General features: G+C 35.9%; 1 protein-coding gene across 1 annotated transcript; it reads right to left on the reverse strand.

Annotated features, from left to right (window-relative positions):
* Nucleotides 1-614: 614 nt before the first annotated feature.
* On the reverse strand, nucleotides 615-21150 carry LOC131955334 (nonsense-mediated mRNA decay factor SMG5). The gene is made up of 27 exons (XM_059319431.1): nucleotides 20974-21150; nucleotides 18617-18715; nucleotides 16858-16981; nucleotides 16617-16773; nucleotides 16373-16471; nucleotides 16192-16281; nucleotides 15822-15900; nucleotides 15549-15674; nucleotides 15135-15206; nucleotides 14675-14922; nucleotides 14395-14538; nucleotides 13946-14052; nucleotides 13025-13136; nucleotides 12779-12940; nucleotides 12437-12643; nucleotides 12219-12326; nucleotides 11901-11970; nucleotides 11007-11133; nucleotides 10822-10897; nucleotides 10471-10649; nucleotides 9843-10001; nucleotides 4819-4878; nucleotides 4199-4355; nucleotides 3707-3797; nucleotides 3150-3230; nucleotides 2740-2900; nucleotides 615-2631 (listed from the first exon to the last, which is right to left on the reverse strand). Exons 1-27 carry the CDS (start codon nucleotides 21051-21053, stop codon nucleotides 2558-2560), a joined length of 3249 nt encoding a protein of 1082 aa, XP_059175414.1. The 5' UTR covers nucleotides 21054-21150; the 3' UTR covers nucleotides 615-2557.
* Nucleotides 21151-21162: the final 12 nt, after the last annotated feature.

Below are 21162 nucleotides of genomic sequence, written 5' to 3' on the forward strand. Positions count from 1 at the left end.
TAGAGAGCCATGCCTGACATTCATGCCTAGCGCTAGACGTCAACAGCTGACATACAGGCCTAACGTTAGACGCCAACAACTGAAATGGAGGCCTAGCGCTAGACGTCAACAGCTGACATACAGGCCTAGCGCTAGACGTCAACAGCTGACATACAGGCCTAGCGCTAGACGTCAACAGCTGACATACAGGCCTAACGCTAGACGTCAACAACTGACATACAGGCCTAGCGCTAGACGTCAACAGCTGACATACAGGCCTAACGTTAGAAGCCAACAAATGGAGGCCTAGTACTAGACGTCAAAAGCTGACACTCAGGTCTAGTACTAGACGTCAACAGCTGACATACAGACCTACTACTAACAGTCAGCTAATGCAGGACACACAAGCCTAGCATTAGAAACCTAGGGTCCAGCTTGTTCCCATAAAGATTAAATGCTGATAGTTTACTGCCAATGAGGCATCTGATTGGTTTCAGAAGTTTCAAATAAAACCGTCGTGATTACTTGTAGAAACCACCATCATGTGTAAAAATAACCTCCATAACTACAAACACACACATCTGAACAGCTATACACATATTCACAGGACAAAAACAAATAAAATGTTGGGTTCATAATTTTAAAATCAAAGTTTAATTTGCGTTTAGCACACTATTACAAGAGGGGAATCTAACACTGTCACCAGCATCTTCAAGCTAGAGATTAGCCATGTTTTGATACACCTGTTTTGTGCATGCTTTAATACACCAGTTTTGTGCATGTTTTAATACACCTGTTTTGTGCATGTTTTGACACACCTGTTTTGTGCATGCTTTAATACACCTGTTTTGTGCATGTTTTGATACACCTGTTTTGTGCATGTTGCAACCCACCTGTTGTATGTCTGTATTAGTGTCAAAGTACTTCATTATTGCTAGCAAATTGTCTACCTACTTCCCTACAGGTATTCAGTCTAGTGGTAAAGGAAGAAAGATAACTCTTTTACACCAATACAAATGTAAATAATCAAATAAAAAAAATATGTATATTTTCAGTGTAAAAGAATCAGAACTTGTGATGTTCAGAAATTAATTCTGGATAGAAGCTTTTAGAAATACCAGATCTATTTCTGTATCAATGAAAACAGAACTCTCTAAAAAAAACAACAAAAAATACAACAAAAACTTGAGTTCATAATGGAAATGTTAGGATTACAGTAAAATGATCTGCTGAAATTGAAAACTTTAAAACATAGCAGTAGAAATATTTTCTTTGTTTCATTTATTTCTCAAATTGTCATTTTAATGGATCACTGTTTTAAATATTCCATATGAAGACCATACAACTTGCTACTCAAAATCTAAAATTTAATCTTGTTTTTGATGAAATTTGTTAAGTGAAACCTACTTTCATTAGTTTTTAAATTACAGGATTTATTGAAATATTTTTCTAATGGATTTATTTTACAAGTTAACTGACCATCATTATGAAGAATTTTTTATCTTTTGTTTCGACCTACTGTTTAAAAAAGTTAGGATTGTTCACTCTTCTAGAACTTTCCACCCTATAGCGAGATATCATGTGACAGGTCTACTCGTTCAGCTCTAGACCTGTTTGACCATTTTCATGACACATGGCTAAACCATGTACCGGTTAGGCTATCATCTACTTAATGTATTTTAAATTACAATAGTGATTTACTAATGAGCCAGCTAAACCTATGGCCCTTCAACCTACAGGTACTTGTAAATGTTAAACTATGATTCACTAGCTAAAATTAATGTTAAGATTCAGTAACTACAATTAAGCTTATAAAATAATGTTGGCGCTAGTGGTATGATAAACTAATGTTGCAGCTTCACTATCATTTAACTTCAGAGACTAAGTGTAGAGGTCAAGACTATAAGAGTGATTGCTTCCTTTAGCTTTTAGACAGTCAACAAATGGTAACAGGAGCTGTATCTTGCATGAATATGAACATTTAATGGCTGTATCTTGGCTTGTTTTGATTGCTTAAGCACAAAAAATGGACCAAGTGCACACAAATAATGTACTCCATTACATAAACAGATGTTATTAGCTCAGTTGTATTTTGCTAGATCTCATTTTGACATTTCTTCAGTCTATCAGATGTTTTATCCCAAATTTATAGAACATTTTGTCAGCCAACTGCTATACCCCAATTATATCGAACATTTTGTCAGTCAATTGCTTAATTATATCGAACATCCTGTCACAGTCTAAAAACTGCTAAAACTCAAATATATAGAACATTCTCTTTGTACAGCTTTCCCATGTCACCATAGCAACAGAGGTCAGGATCCTAAGAGTGGTGCTTGTGACTTTCATTATCCCTCACCCTTCACAATGTTATGTGGAATATGAAAGACAGCTGTGCAGAGATAGCCACAACATGTTCCCATTGGTAGCAGTAGTATCACATAAGTTTTTTTGTTACAAAGTAGCATAGTGCTACGCTCGAGTTTGTCCAGTACTGGGTGTCCCAGTAGTGTCCATGAGGCCCAAACCTGTCCCTTGGGTCTAACCTACAATACATCCTGTCAGTCTAGTGCTCTGATCATCCTTTCCCTTGCTGCTGTAGGACATTCTTCCACTTGCGACTGAAGTCCAACACAGTTTCAATTGTTACACCTATAGCAAATCAATATAAACAGCTTTAGCGACTACTATAAACAATAGTTATGAGATGGCATGACAAAAATAAAAGTGTTAGTGAACTTTGAGAAAGTTCAGACAAACCTTCTTGTTCTGAGGAGGCTTGAACTTGTTGAATGGCAGGTAGAAGTGGAGGGGTCAGCAGTTTTTGATGACCTGTGACAATGGCTACCACATTATGACCAGTGAATGTTCCAGTTTGCTGGGATAAGTAACGTGCACAGCCCAGCAACTCTAGCAAGTACCTGAGATGAGGGTCAAACAAAATACATTTTAGAAACGACTTTAGCAATATACATCAAACAATATACATTTGAAATGTGGTTTTCAATAAAGCAGATGAATCATAATAAAAAAATATACAGCAACATTAAGTTAACCCTAATTCAACTACACTCAAGCTGAACGCTATCAAACTATGACAAGATCAATGTACCATGTTAAGATCTGTAGACAACCAAGTGGACTATGAGGGTGTGGGACACATGACTTACCAGGCATCTCTGTTTCTTTTCTTCAACATTCCATGCTGATGAGCAGCTAACGTCTCTTTATGCTTCTGTGCTCTGATGTATCTGTAAGATACAAAAAAAACATGTTTCAAACTATCTCCTTACAAAAATTGAAACTATTGTATTCTCTTTTTTAATACTTATTTTGCTAGTATATTTTAACATCAAAATAAAAAGGTTCATGAAAAGAAGTTCTGAATCTACAATGTTCCACAGCTTACAACCAAAGCATACATTTTCTTTAAATTTAAAAACAAAAGTAAGCAACATGATTTTCAGTTACAAATAATATTTGAACAAAATAAATAGGGAGTGGAATATTAAAATAACACCACACCACACTTCAAAATAAAGCAGTGAATATTATTTATAACTAGCACTGTGTACAATACATGCAGGATTACATGAAATACATACAAAAAAGCTCTACATAAAAATATATGTATTCCCTACTAAACTCCCCAACAACATACCTATTTCTGATTCATAAACATATGTAATCTCTGCTAAGTGCCCCTATATTTCAACCAACAACATACCTATTTCCTTTACGAAACTGAACCTCAAGCCATCTTATGACTTCTCTAGCACTGGCACTGTCTTTTTTCTGAATGTCAAGGTTGTCAACAACTAGTAAAGTAACAAGAACATTTTTTAGATTTAAATAAATTCAAAGGTTCAAACACTGAGAGTGGGGAAACAATTTTTTTCTTTCAAGAAATAAATGTGAGGAGAACCAAAACAGTTGGAGTGTTAAATCTGGACTAGTTCAATATCTCATATCAGAATGAAATCTGAAATGACATTAACACATGTAGGAAGCTGTCACTGGATACTGGTATTAGTTTACTGTCTTTGAATATAAGGGGAGTGATGTTTAAAGAAAACATTCACAGAAAAAAAAATTTCTTGGGAAATATTTAAGTACAAGTGTAAAAACATGACGACTACCTGTGCAGTTTTTAACACAATACTTTTACACCTGCAGACAAGAAGCACTAAAAAGACAAGCAGTTAAAAAAATTGCTGACCTGCCAGAGGTATGACCAGTATACACCTGGCTGTAGCTGCTAATTCCTTGACCTTTGTCAGGTAGTTACAGAGGGCTGAGTCGTCAAGTACAACATAGGGTGGGAAAACAGGCTGGTCAGTTGTCTTCAGAGTTCCTTCCAGCTCCTTCACCTCAGCCTGCATACATCACATTTATAAAAGTGGAGTAACATTTTATTCTGCTGTCTCACACTTAGCCAGCTTGCTTACATCACAGCACATTTATAAAAGTGGAGTAAAATTTTATACTGCTGTCTCACATCCAGCTTGCTTACATCACAGCACATTTAGAAAAGTGGAGTAAAATTTTATACTGCTGTCTCACATCCAGCTTGCTTACATCACAGCACATTTAGAAAAGTGGAGTAAAATTTTATACTGCTGTCTCACATCCAGCTTGCTTACATCACAGCACATTTAGAAAAGTGGAGTAAAATTTTATACTGCTGTCTCACATCTAGTTACCTTACATCACAGCATATGTATAAAAGTGGAGTCACATAGTTAAGCTTTTGTTAGTGTAGGTACATGAAGAAGATATGGTTACATGCTAATGTAGGTTAGAGGATAGTTTCAGTTGTTCTGTAGACAAACAACTTACCTGTAGCCTCAACTGGGCCATATCTCTCATCAGCTGGTTCCTTCGACTTTCAGAATCTTTCTGTAAAAAAAAATGTTCAAATGTGTTTAAACAAACAGTAAACAAAGGGAAACCCACAATATACATCAAACCATGGATGATACAAAACATCACAATATCAAATGATGAGAATACATTAAATACTGCAGGTGACAACTTAAGCTATGGTTAAGCACAATCTAAAACAGCCTCAAGTTAACCTTTTTAACACATCATTACCACATACAAGCTCATCAAGAAAAACTGAAATACCCTTCCCCCCCCCCCAACCAACCTAGATACCTCACCTCATCCCCATAGGAAAAAGACAACCCCCACTACTTTCACACAACTCCCCCCCCCCCCCCACACACACACACAGAGAATAAGACAAGCCCCACTTCTCCTACAACCATCTTGAAACCAAATACCCCCCCCCTTTCCAAACTAGTACATATTTTTAAAAAATCAATAACCACGGTAATATCTACTTTAATGGTGAGATGAAATATACAGGCAGATTTCAGGGCTAATGACTAATTGAAACGCCCACAGAGACAGTATTTTCTGTCCCATCATGTAAATGACAAGCAGACGAACTGATGGACTAACGGGCAAATAAAAGCTTGCCTCATTCCTAATGAGAACACAATAAACGCTCGGGGTCAAAGAGGACGATCGAAAGTGAAGCCATGAAGGACACCGTGGACGGTGGTCGCTAGGGAGAACCATTATGATCAAACACGGAGAAATGCCAGCCACAACCAGACACGACTCTTCCGTGCAGGAGATACAGAAAAAGTGATAGTGCGTAAAAATAGACAGACAAGTTGAACTCTGACAGCGTAATAGCTAGAGTCAACTGGTTGTATCAGCCTGGAAAATAAGCCGCTTGGCTATTGCACATTGCAAATTAAACAAGTAAAAACTAGGGAATAGCAGGAGGGTATGGATATTAAAGTGTGTCAAGTAAAAAGTAAGGTCACAGCCAAAGTGAGTCAACGGAAAAGGAAATACACCAGTATTGCCGTAGTAGAGGAAGTGACAACTGTAGGGTAATTGCTGTCTACTGCTGACCAACACACACACCCCCCCCCCCCCCCCGCTAAAAAAAACTGAGGTCATTTCTAGGGTATAGGTTTGACACCAAGAGCTACCTTTTAAAATAATTAAATATATAAACAACACGATAAGCGAAAGAAATATGCTGGAGGAGCGATCAATGATCTTATTCCATATATACATTTGATGTCTTAGCGTAGAGATTAGTGTAAAGTTAACAGCACCGGCATGTCTATAAAGATGTCTAATGGGGAAGTCTATGCCAGATTTCATACTACTGAGGTTTCTGAGCACCTAGGACACGACGCTAATCTCAATGATGCAGCTGGCACATCTGCCCTGACATCAAACTACTGGAACGGACATAAAGAGAGATTAACTCAAAACTTGATCCTCACTTAAAGCAATTAGAAATTAAATATTTAAAATTGTACGGATATTGACCGCGAGATTTACGTAAGTTAGGCGATTAAAATGGGAATTCCCGTTGGGTAGGAAATCCCGGACTGCACGCAGATCACACCTAGGCCGAACACAGCTGGACTCCATTTTGTCTCGACACGAGGGACTGCGCCACGCCATTATTCCCGCACCAGACCGCTAATGGTATTAGCCCGTGCATCTGTGTGTGTGTGTGTGTGTGGGGGGGGGGGGGAGATGAGCTAATGTCCCAGTCTTCAACTTCCACTCTATCACCTATCTCAACTTGTAAAACAACATGCTTGCACGTTTGAATGCTAAGAATTAATTTTAGACACGTGCTAACCGCTGATTTAGGCATCCACCCCCCCCCAACAGATACCAAACGTAGCACACGACGCCATCAAGGCATGTGTGTGATGTTGTATTCAAATCAGAGCTGCTGTGGCGAACCTTTAATCGTCTATGGCTAATCACACGTGACTCAAAACAAAAAAAAACCACCCCGTTAATTAACGGTTAAAATACCGCTGCTCTCCCTCTTCTTCATCAAACAACTTGCATCGGCGACGCTTCCTGGTTGGTTCCAGAAAAGCCAATCCACTTCCTGTAATGTAAACTTTTATCTGATTGGTCGGTGCCATTATGTCTACCGGAAAATTTGACGGCAAAGTATACAAAATAAACTTAAATAGCGATTGGCTAATGCAATAAATATTAAGTTCCACTATAAATAGATCCTCGTGACAGCTGTGTAAGGGGGAGAACTGCTGCTCGGCTCATCCAGGAGAAAAACTCGAGCACGTGTAAAGATAAAACAGACGCTATCTTAAGTATACAGAGACAAGTAAATGGGCAAGTTTGCTAGGCAGGTAACCAGTTGACGGCAGTCGGAAAATGACAAATATTTAATGGGACCAACTGCTCCTGTGTATTGTGTAATGCTGACGTTTTAAAATCAAACTTTTTTTGCTTTAAAACCGGGCAATCTTCTATCTCCATCAGCGTAAACTGATAGGTAATGAAAATAAAACATGCAGGTAGTCACGTGATCTTCCCGTGGAGGAGATAGGGGAGGAGGAGGAGGTGTCGACAGGGGTGGAGAAAATTTACATGATGGGTGATAACCACAGACGCCACACACGTCGTTGTCATGGAAACACATTCGTCTGAACTCAGTTTTTTTAAAATATCCTGCTTCACCCAATAATAAAAAATGGATTGAAGAAAGCAATGGAACAAAAGGTACATCCAATAAATTTGTGTTATTTAGTCTCACAGCAAACACAAAGCTCCACCCACAGCAAAGATAGAGTATAAAGAAAGAATGAATGAGAGACCAATAACTTATAGGAAAGAGAGATCACAATCACACACATTTTCAGGAGACCACAGAAACAGGAAAATACAAGTTTGGCATCTACATCAACATATTTCTGGCACATAACTCAACTTTGAAACCAACAACTAATTTAACACCTGTTTCTCACGTTAAAAATTATCAGCATTGATCAAATCTTTAAATAAATAGATGTTTGTGCTTAAATACTTGTGTGATTTACCCACAAAGTTTTGAAAAGTGCTGTAATCATTTAAACACTAACTTAAAAAATTCAGTATTCATAACTATTAACTTAATCTTAAATAGATCAAAGAAAATATAATCAACAAGATTAACAGTTAGGGAAAGTTAAGGTGTCAGAACATAAATCTGAACACAATTCCTAGTATGTGAATGTCATAGAAACACGTAGTACAACAGGCTAGCAGATATTTTTCACAAAATAAATAGGGTCCTCTTGGTGATTTGGGGATATAGCAGGTGAGATGCCGGGGAGTGGATGTGCTGCTGTGGTTTGATGTTGCTCACCTACAAAATGTACGAGATACAGCTATCTTGCTTTATGTTGCTCACCTACATGATGTATGTGCTACAGCCATGTTGCTCACCTACATAATGTATGTGCTACAGCTATGTCATTGACCTACATAATGTATTTGCAACAGCTATGCCGCTCACCTAGATGATATATGTACTACAAGTATGTCACTTACCTACATGATGTATGTGTTACAGCTATCTTGCTTTATGTTGCTCACCTACATGATGTATGTGCTGCTGTGGTTTTATGTCACTCACATGATATATGTACTACAACTATGTTGCTCACCTACATGATATATGTACTACAACTATGTCACTTACCTATATGATGTCTGTGCTGCTGTGGTTTTATGTCACTCACCAACATAATGTATGTGTCACTTACCTAAATGATGTATGTCCTACTCCTATGTTGCTCACCTAAATGATGTATGTCCTACTCCTATGTTGCTCACCTAAATGATGTATGTCCTACTCCTATGTTGCTCACCTAAATGGTGTATGTCCTACTCCTATGTTGCTCACCTAAATGATGTATGTCCTACTCCTATGTTGCTCACCTAAATGATGTATGTCCTACTCCTATGTTGCTCACCTAAATGATGTATGTCCTACTCCTATGTTGCTCACCTAAATGATGTATGTCCTACTCCTATGTTGCTCACCTAAATGATGTATGTCCTACTCCTATGTTGCTCACCTAAATGGTGTATGTCCTACTCCTATGTTGCTCACCTAAATGATGTATGTCCTACTCCTATGTTGCTCACCTAAATGATGTATGTCCTACTCCTATGTTGCTCACCTAAATAGTGTATGTCCTACTCCTATGTTGCTCACCTAAATAGTGTATGTCCTACTCCTATATTGCTCACCTAAATAGTGTATGTCCTATTCCTATGTTGCTCACCTACATGATGTATGTCCTACTCCTATGTTGCTCACCTAAATGATGTATGTCCTACTCCTATGTTGCTCACCTAAATGATGTATGTCCTACTCCTATGTTGCTCACCTAAATGATGTATGTCCTACTCCTATGTTGCTCACCTAAATGATGTATGTCCTACTCCTATGTTGCTCACCTAAATGATGTATGTCCTACTCCTATGTTGCTCACCTAAATGATGTATGTCCTACTCCTATGTTGCTCACCTAAATGATGTATGTCCTACTCCTATGTTGCTCACCTAAATGGTGTATGTCCTACTCCTATGTTGCTCACCTAAATGATGTATGTCCTACTCCTATGTTGCTCACCTAAATGGTGTATGTCCTACTCCTATGTTGCTCACCTAAATGATGTATGTCCTACTCCTATGTTGCTCACCTAAATAGTGTATGTCCTACTCCTATGTTGCTCACCTAAATAGTGTATGTCCTACTCCTATATTGCTCACCTAAATAGTGTATGTCCTATTCCTATGTTGCTCACCTACATGATGTATGTCCTACTCCTATGTTGCTCACCTAAATGATGTATGTCCTACTCCTATGTTGATCACCTAAATGGTGTATGTCCTACTCCTATGTTGCTCACCTAAATGATGTATGTCCTACTCCTATGCTGCTCACCTACATGATTTATGTGCTGCAAAATGTTGCTCACCTTTTCTAAATGAAACTAGATTAAACTCACCATTTTGGCCAATGTGTCCTGACTGTTACTACTACTGAGATGAGTGTCTTTGGTTGGCCCAAGGAACATGGCTGTCTCAGGTTGATACGTGAACTCTATGTTGTCTACAGTAGTCAGGAAGTAACCAAACCTCCTCAGGCAGCAAATTCTTAGAAATGTCTGAAATAGAATTTATGGTATAAGAAAGCTGCTAACTTAAGCATATCCTCACTACAACTTTTTAAACTCTAATACCATTTGGATGTACAACTTTTTGTACATCAATACCATAATTTATTTCTGAATTTATATGTGGTACTCTCTATTATATACAATATTAACTGAGGTAACTCCTGCATATCCCTATGATCAGAGGCATAGCGACCCTGTCTGGCACCCGGGGACAAACTTTCAATTGGGCGCCCCCCTCCTTCTATATATTGTTTATATTTATAATGCAAAACTGCAGCTAAAATGAGCTTTTAATTTTTTTTAAACACATTTTTGCGCCCCTAGGGTCGGTGCCTGGGGACATATGTACAACCCCCGCTCACTACGCCTCTGCCTATAACATCTTATACAATATTAACTGAGGTACCACTTGCATATCATTATGATAACGTATCTTATACAATATTTACTGAGGTACCTCTTGCATATCACTGAGCTGAGCCCTGTGTCTTGTGGTAAAGTCTATCTGTGAGTGGATGTCCGCCAATGGAGGAAGCTGACACATCTCATTGTCCTCTGTCAATGGGAACACCTGGGACCAGTCTGAAAACCTGGTCTGGTTGACAATCACCTGCAGCTCCTGCACCCAACACATGCCTGAGGGGAACAATTAAAACCTATCACAGGTGGGGAAACAGTACATCACAACTTATGGATTTGACACGAGACAATTAAACAATGATGTAGTTATGTGCATGCTTTTCAAACTGCACCTAATCTATAATAATTCCAACTATAGCACTAGAAGTTGAATTTCTAAAGTACTCACCATGCTGTACAATATCATTTTCATGGGGTAAAAAATTCAGGAGTACTGACAGGCGCTGCCATAAACTGTAAGAGCTCTGGGAACAAGAAAAAAAAAGCTCTATATTTCTTAGGTCCACAACAACTCAAATAAAATAAATGTCTGTCTGATTAAAACATTGTCAATACTTGGCAATAGATACAGACCTGTGCACAAACAGAAATTATTGCTGTTTGGGTCCTCATCCAATCACACATTATTTTCACAGTGGACAACAGACCTTGCCCGTGAACAACCTCCAATGTTTGTTGCAATCTCCGATCGCGTTCTTGCCTTAGAAAAATGAAAAAAGAAGACGCTATCAGAAGAAATGAGAGTGAAGCTGTAAAAATATATCTAGTTTCCAGCAAACAGTTTTATGTCACGAGGAAGCTGTATTACAGCCTACATTCTTTAGGTCTCAATATCATTTTATGACTCCTAAAGGGAAAAAAGCACTTCTGTAACATAGCCACAAACTATTCTAAAAGTTCTCTCCCTTACACTATGTAAACAACAGAAATCATCAAGACCTAAAAGAATAATTTTAACAAAAGCTCATTTGTTTTACACAATAAAAAATTACTTAAAATATAGAACAGTTAAATTTATCAGTACTGCTAAGGGCATATGAGTAAATTTTTCCAATAATCTATTAATGTCATGTAAAAAGCACCACATCTCTGTATAAGATTTTAATGTGATCAGGATTGACGCAAACTTGCTGACAAAAATATATAAACCATTGCAGCTTTTGATTATCAGAAATTCATCATAATGAAATGATGAATTAGTTTTAAAAGCATCAAATATTCATCTTAACAAAATGATAAAAAATTAGTTTCAGACTACTACTCCACGCAGCTTAAATGAGTTGTCATAATCAAATTTTTTAATAAAATATCTAGGGTAATGATATCTTTATAATGATCGCATTTTAAATTCTAAATTGTGTTTACTTCTTTCAGTTTTTTGTGAGGAACATTACTATGGACTGTGTGATCAACAAATGAGGAGTGCAATACAGTTTTGTAAATTAAAAAAAAAGTAAAAATACAAACTTTTCAGTGTTGCTAGAAGAACTGTGCTCATTATCTGCCTCATCTGTCTCTGTGAGAGTACCTGATTGCTCTGAAAAATATTGTATATGTTTTCTATCAATCATTGTTTAATCAGTTTGCATCAAAGAACTAAGAAAACCAGATTGCTCTGTAAATGGAATATTTTTTGAACAATCATTATTAATTTAGTTTAAATAAAAAAAACAAAGAGTATCAGACTGCTTTAAAAAATGTTTTTTTTTTTAATCAATAATTGTTAATACAGTTTATATCAAAGGAAAGTTTTATTAGGACTGGTTAAATACTGATGTAAATTACCTGTATCAGTTGGCATAAAGTTGGTTTCTGTATCAGTTTCTATATCGAAATTGGCAAGTTTTTCAGTTATTTCTGCAACATGTTTAGCTTCTTCAGATGAGTTGAAACCTTTAAAAATATTCCGGAAAAAATGTAAAAAATAATAATAACAGGAAAAGATAATGTTTTCTAACATATTGTATCTTTACAAACTGAAATATTTGCAGGTGTAGGCCTACCTGGAGGAATGGGAACATCCTTGTCATGTAACACATCAGTGCTTTGACTGCTGTTGGCCAGGTCTTGACCCAGAAACATGAGAGAAGAAGAAAAAAGCTCGGAAGAAATATGTGCAAGACTCTTGTCTCCAGTACCATTAGACCAAATGTGTTTCATGTCCCCATTGGGCAAACTTTTACCAGGAGGTGGCCACTTGGACTGGTCATCTGCCAACAGATAAGGTTTTTACAACTTGAAATATCAATTATTATCAAATAACTTTGTGAAATGTAAACAGAAAAATATTAACAGATAAGTCTAATAAAAAAGTAGTAGAAACAATGTACATAGAAAAAGAGAACCTGTTGTAACAGAATTTCCATTGTTTGTATTGGCTCTGAGATCAGCATCAGCCACATCCTCTGAATCTGATAGTTCGGAGTCTGATCCATGATCAAAGTAACTTGCTAGAGCATCGTCTTCAGAATCACTGGACACAAAATGGTCTTCTGTCTCTTTGTTGCCTACAAAATTAATTTAGAATTTTTTAGTCCTAACATTAAGTAGTAAGTAATTCTGAATACAATAGTATTGAAAATAAAAATTACCTTCACTTAAGTCAGACGCATCAGAGAGGTCTGACATGGCTTCACTACTTTCACTTAACTGTCGTCTCCGCCGACGTCTTCTTAGATTTCGTAAATTTGATATTCTGGATTTCTGAAATAAGTTCATATTATAATATACTAATTAAAATTGCAATTATATTTCTGTTATCAAGACTAGTTCTAAATAGTAACATTTAAAAAAAAAATTGAGTGGGTATTATACAATTTTTTGGTATTTAAAAAAGTCTGCTTTCAATTTTGAATTTTTAATGGTATTAATGAATTTTCTATTATGGTACAGTCAGATGCGCTTGTGACCCAAGCTATGTATAGTACATTTATTTATGTGTAGGAATGGAAATCTCGCTGGTAATGAGACTGAGGCTACAAATGGAAGTGGAAAATAATTTTATTTACACTGTTTTCTTGTTCTATCACTAGCAGTTCATTTTCAACAATTTTTTTCTTCAAAAGTACTGTCAATAGAATTAGTGCACTTAAAACTAATTGAAATGCCCCCACAGTTGAATCTGGCTTTATTTATAAAGTAACCAATACAGTAATATTGAAAAAGAAAGTAGTCCAGAGACTTAGTTACATTTTTTTTTAACATTGAAAATATTCTTTTAATTGAAATAATATTATTATTAGTAAATTAGCTATTTAGCCACTTTTACTTTTTAAAACTTTTACCATTTTCCTACATAATGTTTTTGTTTTATTTTTAAAACTGTAAGTGGATATTTAAATAATAAATTTTAATAAAGTGCCTTGAATAAAAAATATGTCTTCTTTTTGCAAAGCCATAGGGGAAGTAAAATTGTTTTTTACGCCCATACTGTAAAGGGTTAAAATGCAAATAATAAGCTATTACACAACTAAAGCAAAGACTTGCAAAAAAAAATTTTTGTAGTTCCTCACCTTAGATGCTGTACCAGCGCTGCCATTATTTGCTGCATTGTCCTGAGCGGTTTGTTGATGAGATTCATCTTCACTTCCAGAAGATTCTTCTAAGTGAGCATTCTCAGCTGAAATGAATGACAGCAAGGTGATAGGTAATCCTATCTAGACCATAATAAAAAGTTCTCTTTCAAACCTGATGATCTATGGGGCAAGTGAAGTAGAGTTCACTTGTTTCTGTGACCTCGGCATATGAAGAGATAGTGTGGTCAGAACTAAGCCCAGCTGCCTTTACTTTCATTAACATAAGTACCCATCAGAGCTGGGTGGACTCAGGGATGTTCAACTGACTTGACCCAGATTTGAACTCAAGACTAGGTCACTGCTAGGTCACACATTCTCCCACTGATCATTAGACTGAGCATAATAAATATAAGATCTTGTAAGCCAGACAGACATGGTGTACTTACTGGAAAGTGATGAGCCTGCAATAAGAATTTTATTTGGATGTTCCATTTCCTCCAGACTGCCCTGCAGCCTGATGACAACATGGTTTAAAATATGAGACAAGAGAGCCAGGAGAAAAGCTGTGGCAGCTGTGATGTTGTTGGAACCTGAAACAAAAGAAAAACAGAAGGATAGACAATGGCTAAACATTAGAAGAGAAACTGGTGCAATATATTTATGTTTGGAGCATGACAAATATGAGAATATTTTTCTTGGTTAATCCAATACAGATAGGGTTATTACCATTTTTTTCAAGAAGATGTATGGTACATATCAGACAGCAAACAATTTTAAAAACAATTCCGTTGTCAAGGTATTGAAAAGATGCAGGGTCACCAGGGTCAGCGAACTCCTCCCCATCCTCCTCATCCTGATCAAAGTCCTGGTCCCCAGACAGGTCTCTGGAGTGTTGCTGAGGCTCATAAAACATGCATAGATTGAAATCTTGAAGTGTGTGCTGACACAGCTGTTGGAGTTCATTCATTTCAATACTGAAAATAATTTCATTCCAGTTAGTATATGATTAAATACAATCAACTAGGGTATTTTAGTTAAATCCCTTAATAGTTTATTGATTCCTATTCAAATTACTACCCGTATATTTATCCTTCTAAATAATTTACAGCCTAAAATTAAATAAAGGATTAGTAATCTTGTGAGTAGAACTCAATTATAACATATGACTGTTAAACATGAAACTAACTTGCTAGAAGTTCCATGAAAAATCTCCAGTAATTTCAAAAAGCGTGTAAAAAACCTCTTGATATCCTGATGCCTGCAAAAGATAAGCACACATTATAACTAAATGTTAGGTAGCTAGGAAAGTAAGTCTATTCAGCCTTTCATATTTGTTTTGTTGAGCTGACTTGTGAGGTCAAGGTTTTAAAGCTCACTCAAATTTTAAGTAAATAAATTTATGCTGGGAAAACATGTCCATACTATTACATTATACAACAGCTGTTACTTAATTGAAAATGTTGGTTAGCTCCAATGTAAGAAGCAATTACATCTCAACAAAAAGACAAAAGTTTGAATTGGACTAAGCAGAAAAAACACACATAAAAAGAGAATAGCAGAAATAAGAGATCTTCTATGAGAAACATTATAATATGTTTACCTCTGCTCATCTGGTGGAAGGTCCCTGGCCAATGGTTTGTTTAGCTCATAAAATCTTTTTGTATTTTTCTCAAACAGCCGCGTCAGATTTCCTCTTGCACCCTCAAATGGTTTTTCACAAGCAAGACTAAATTGAGAAAAAATTCTTTCAACTAAACACAAACAAAATTGGAAAGAGCCACGTATTTCTCTTTTAAATCTGATATGCTTTTGTCCAAATAATCATAACCTAATTAGCTTTTAACACACATCATTTTCCTCTATCATCACTTACCATCGTACATAGTGGTAAGCTGCCTCACAACCAGAATATCGAGATCCTGCCAAGGTGCCAAGCTGGTTATGAGGCATTCCTGTTAAATGATCAGAAACATCAACATTAGCTGACACCAAAAAAAAACAAACCATTCAATATAAATTGATATTTACTTTGTATTTAAACAGGAAATGTGAAATGCAGAACAGTTTTCATGTTACCAATGACTAACTACCACATCATCAAACCTCTTTTAAGATTTCATGTGTTAGTATTCTGAAAACATTTCCTTAAAATTGAAAAAATGAACATGTTTTTAACAATTTTAGATAAGTGATGTGGGAAATAAATTATAAAATCATGGGATATAGTGATCAGTAAAAGGTACCTATTTCAGGAAACAGCATGAAAGCCTGATGGTAGTAGCGATCTGCAGTTGTTGGTATTGACATGGGATCAACATCACAGATGTAACGAGCTGAAAAACACAGCACAATAGTACATCTTACCAATAGTCTATGGTGTGTGAGTTCAAATATAGAGTGCTGACATAAAAGTTGTACACTTACAGATATCACCTAAACAAATAAGACACCTGTGGCATGCTCTCTGAGCCCACTCTTGAACACTGGGATTGATGGTTTTAACAATTGTGTCATTTCTACGCCCTATTAGAAACAAAGGTAATAATATGTCATGCATAAAGACTGTAATAATTGTAGCAAAATTTAAAATAAAAAAAAGGAGAAAAGATCTACTATAAAATTTCACAATTTGATTTTCATTTAAAAAAAAAACTGAAGGGAAAAAAACCTGTTCTTGGGTCTGGCAGTTGATGGTAGTCAATGACAGCAGCTAAACGTAAAGAGAATTCTTTCTGAAGCCTGAAAACAAGATGCTGATAGTAGCCTGCTGCTGCTGCCAAATGTGTACGATAAGCAGTCTCAACTGATCCATGATGTCTGACATGCTGTAGAACAGTTCAAGAAACATCACAATATGTAGTTTCAGAGGAGTGATCAAGCTTACATCTACATTAAATAACTGGACTTACATCTTTACTGTGTTTGACTATTTGGATAACATCATAAAACACTCTTCTCCACAAAACTTCTTCCGCTTTACGACCATACTCAATAGGATTAAAAAACATGAGACGTTCACAATGTTCCTTCAACCTGTAAAATAGAAAATTATTATTACATAAGCACATCAACTAAAGATTCATAAAAATGCAAGAATGTAAAGCTAACTACTTAATACAGTAAAGCAGGGGCGGATTAAGGCTGAGCGGGGCCCCCGTCTGAAATTTTTTGGGGGCCCAACATATATATATATATATATATATATATATATATATATATATATTTGTGTGTGTGTGAAATGAAGCGAAAAACGAATATACTTACTTATCATATTTTATAGACTAAGTAAGATCAATCAGAAACACATTATTATTTTAGGAAGAGCTCACGTTAAATAAATTTAGGTTGGCATGAAGCGATGACAGCTAAAGTTTTAACTGTAGAGCATGGGGGTTGATGTCCGACTAAGTGTCAGAAGTATATTTCATGAGAGAAAAAAAAACGTCATTTGTTCGTATTTGTAAATTTAGAAGAAAAAAGCTTATAAGAAAATCAAAAGGAAAATTATTTTTACTGTTGTTGATAAGAAAATTATTCAGAGCCCCCGAATTAGGGTGTCTCATGTTCAAATCCATAATCTGCCATTGCTAATGAGCTATGGCCTTAAAAGAAACTTTTCTGTACTCGTGAGATAAACCTTGCCATATCCTTTGTAGCTCCCACCTGCGTCTAGTTTCTGTTTAAATTCTCATTTATACGGCAAATAACGCAACAACCTACCCTTCAATTCAAATAAATAATATTCAAAACAGGCTACTTCCTGCCCTTTAAAAACGTTTGGATTAAAGCGCCATTTGTAAGCCATTAGACGGATCACTCATACAATCACATTTCCAAGTAAAACATGTCTTTCTAGTCTGTTAAGATTCAGTGTTTTATTTCCTGAAATTAGTTGATCAACCGAAATGTGTGCAAAAAATGTATAATATGCTAGGGAGCATCGCTTTATGTAAACATTTTGTAAGCAGAAAGCGACGACAGCTTATGACGGGCGGGGCGTTTTGAAGTTGTTTTTTTCATGGGACAAAACTCATTTTTGTGGCCGTTGTTTGGTAAATAAAATGGCTTGTCATTTTAACACAATTTAAAGAATGGTTAGGAATGCTTCCACTGATTGCTAGGGTTAGCATATAAATCTGATTGTCTGAATGCTTAAGAGAGAGAAATAATTCACACTGTAAACCCAAGGGGCCTATACAGTATCATTTTATATATTTTTGTTAGGCCTACCACCGTGTGACGCGATCTGATGCGATCTGATGAAATAACTTTTGATTGCTGCGTGTTTTAAAAAGATGAGCTAATCATTTAACACAATTCGGCTGCTATTTGTGATTTTTAACGCTAAAAACCACTCATTTTATTGTCAGCGATCACTGGTCCGGACTATGTTATTTTTAGGGAGCTTCGGCTTTATATAAACAATGTCTGGAAAGGAGTTGATGACAGGTGGTATTTATACTTTTTTATACGTACATGTGTGCAGGTTTTAGAAATTAAAAAAAAAAGAAATGAAGCTTGTGATGCAAACTTTAGTTTTTATAGTGAAAACCAACAATTAGGCGGTAAATTTGGGGGCCCCTAAAAATCGGGGGCCCCTGGCTGCAGCCCTTTCAGCACCCCCCTTAATCCGCCACTGCAGTAAAGGTTAATATTTAAAATACTTACTTATTGCGAAGCCCAACTGCGTCTTGCCTGAACACCTCACGGTAAGCTTTTGTCCCTTTATTGATAGTATCAAGACGCTTAATGGATTCCAAAGCAGCTCTGTAAAACAAAATAATATATACGCACACATACATACACACAATTTATGTTAATGTGGATAAAAAATTGTTACTGATAAGTATGTATTACATGCTAATTACTAAATTAACCAATCTTGAACACTAATGACAATAACTTCTGATTTGTGACACCTACTTTTGTTATTATTTGACAGAATGAAAAGGAAAGCTTGTAAATAATCTTCAGCCAATAGAGAATAAGAATATGTATTTTATTTATTTGCATTATAACTATTAAATATATTAATTCAAAAGAGTTGATCAAACTGTCCAAACATTGAACACTTTCCTCACTTCTCACTGTCCTTCCTTTCCTCATACAGATTAGATTTTTACTTTTTATTTGTAACTCAATTAACTAAATAAACTAATTAACATTTTGTAGTTATTGTATCTGGTGTTTATGTGCAAATTTTAAAAAGTCAGGTAAGATATAATTTATAGCAATGAAAAAATAAAAAGGGGAAACAACTTTCCATGTGAAAAGTGCTTATATGATAACAGGATTACAGTTTACAATGGGTGTTAAAGGATGTGCAAGAACAAATATTTTCAGCCTAGCCTCAGACAACCCTCTAAACTTTTTTTCTCAATCATATATCATATACAGTTTTAGTCAGTTTGTTAAAATAAATCTAACATTGCTTTAAAATAAGGCACTAAGCCAGGATTGAACCTCAGGTCATCAGTGTGATATAAAATTGGCCGCTGATACACCAAGTTACTTTCAATTACCCATTCAACGCAACTAATTTTTGATGGATATACTGTCAAGGCTTTGGTTCTGTATAAAACATAATTATAGTTTTACTACTATTCAAAGTGAAAGATGTTTCAAGGCACGCACAGTTAGTAAATCATTAGAAACTCATAGAAAACTTGTCACAAAGATCTTCACTTTTATTGTTTGTACTACCAACAAATAAATTGAATATGTAACATTCGTCCCAGTGAGGACCATTACTTCACAGACTAATCCGAAACTCGTGAACAACCCAAGAGGTCATTCAGTAAGAGGACAATGATATAATTCATCAATCATTAGGCCTAATTGTTCCTAACAGCTAACTGATAGTATAATAAATGCACACAAATGGTGAGATTATAATAATACTTAGTTGGGATTTTAGTAGATCCAGATTTTTAAATCTTATGGCCACTTAGGCTTATGCATGGATCTAGACCTATCTAAATAAGTTTTTTATTTGTATGTGACATTCAGAACAGAAAAACAAATGGCTGCATCTATTTGGCACCAGGGTCGAATAGCCACGACGGCTATTAGGAACTTGGCTATTAGGACCTGGGTCCTTATACTTATAGGCTCTGCCACTATTGGGACCAGCCAATAAACGTGTTAAGATTTAGTTAAACAATAATTCTTTTAAGATGCAGAATATATCTTTTCTGATGTTGTGATTTTTTTCTGGTAATTCTAAATGAAATCTTGAGATCTTGCTATAATAGAAGAAATATATAACATATTAACTCACAATGACCCCAAATGTTTTTCATCTTGCTGGGTTGGGTGGGGGGGGGGGGGGGGGAAGAGACAAATCTTGACGTATGCTATACGCCTACACTATTCATATCTAAACCAATATGGAATCACAGTGACTTTATCTAGGCCCCGTCTGTATTTTTTTTTCGAGCTGACAAGAAAACGTGAGCGGGAAATCATAGGAGCAACAAAGTTTAGAATTGGCATATTTAAAGATCTAAATCTAGAAAAGATAAAGAAAAACAATTTAAAAAAAAAACAACTATGCCAAGCAAACTCGGCCACGAAATCTTACATTAAATATCCAATATTTAGGCAGGCCTAATGATTTTGTATTGGCCTATAGAGCTAAATATAAGGTATTTAGAAATAGTAGCCCCTAACACTAGAAAAAAACAAATTACTTAATACAATAAAACAACAAAATACAAGCAAATCCACAAGAAAAAATAAAATAAACATAAATTAATATAATTTTAATAGGCCCTACTACAGGACATACGAGTTTGTACTTAACAGACCAAACTTAATGCTGGGTCCAAATAGCGCCCATTGGTATAGGGACCCAGACCCTAATAGCGGCTGGGGCTATTAGACTATTTTTATTAGTACTATTACATTATACTAGTATACTAAACTAAAGTAAAGTATACTTGGACCCTGGTCGGAATAGCCACTTCAAAACAAAATTACAAATTATTGGAAATTGTTTTTAAAAACACAAAAATAAAAGTTACCGATAAACCCGTTTAGCTCTATCTGTATCTGACTTAGAGCCATTGCTAGGTTCAGTTCTTTTCTTCATTGCCTTTGTCATAGGTAAAGATAATAAAGCCTTAAAGTATTGCTATCAAATCCGCCTTTATAAGAAACTGGCCTTGCTATGGTGTAAACCATTGTGACGGCCATTTTGTTATTTTATCACG

The sequence above is a fragment of the Physella acuta genome, unplaced genomic scaffold (genome assembly GCF_028476545.2).
Source record: "Physella acuta isolate Inbredline_101_S28 unplaced genomic scaffold, ASM2847654v3 ptg001063l, whole genome shotgun sequence".
NCBI classification, from domain to species: Eukaryota; Metazoa; Mollusca; class Gastropoda; family Physidae; genus Physella; species Physella acuta.

Coding starts and splice junctions, on each gene's coding strand:
- LOC131955334 (XM_059319431.1), bottom strand. CDS start 21,053: ATGACAAAGGCAATGAAGAAAAGAACTGAACCTAGCAATGGCTCTAAG. Junction 14,539..14,674: donor ACATCTTCTTGAAAAAAATG/GTAATAACCCTA, acceptor CTTTTGTTTCAG/GTTCCAACAACATCACAGCT. Junction 12,941..13,024: donor TGCGTCTGACTTAAGTGAAG/GTAATTTTTATT, acceptor TTAATTTTGTAG/GCAACAAAGAGACAGAAGAC.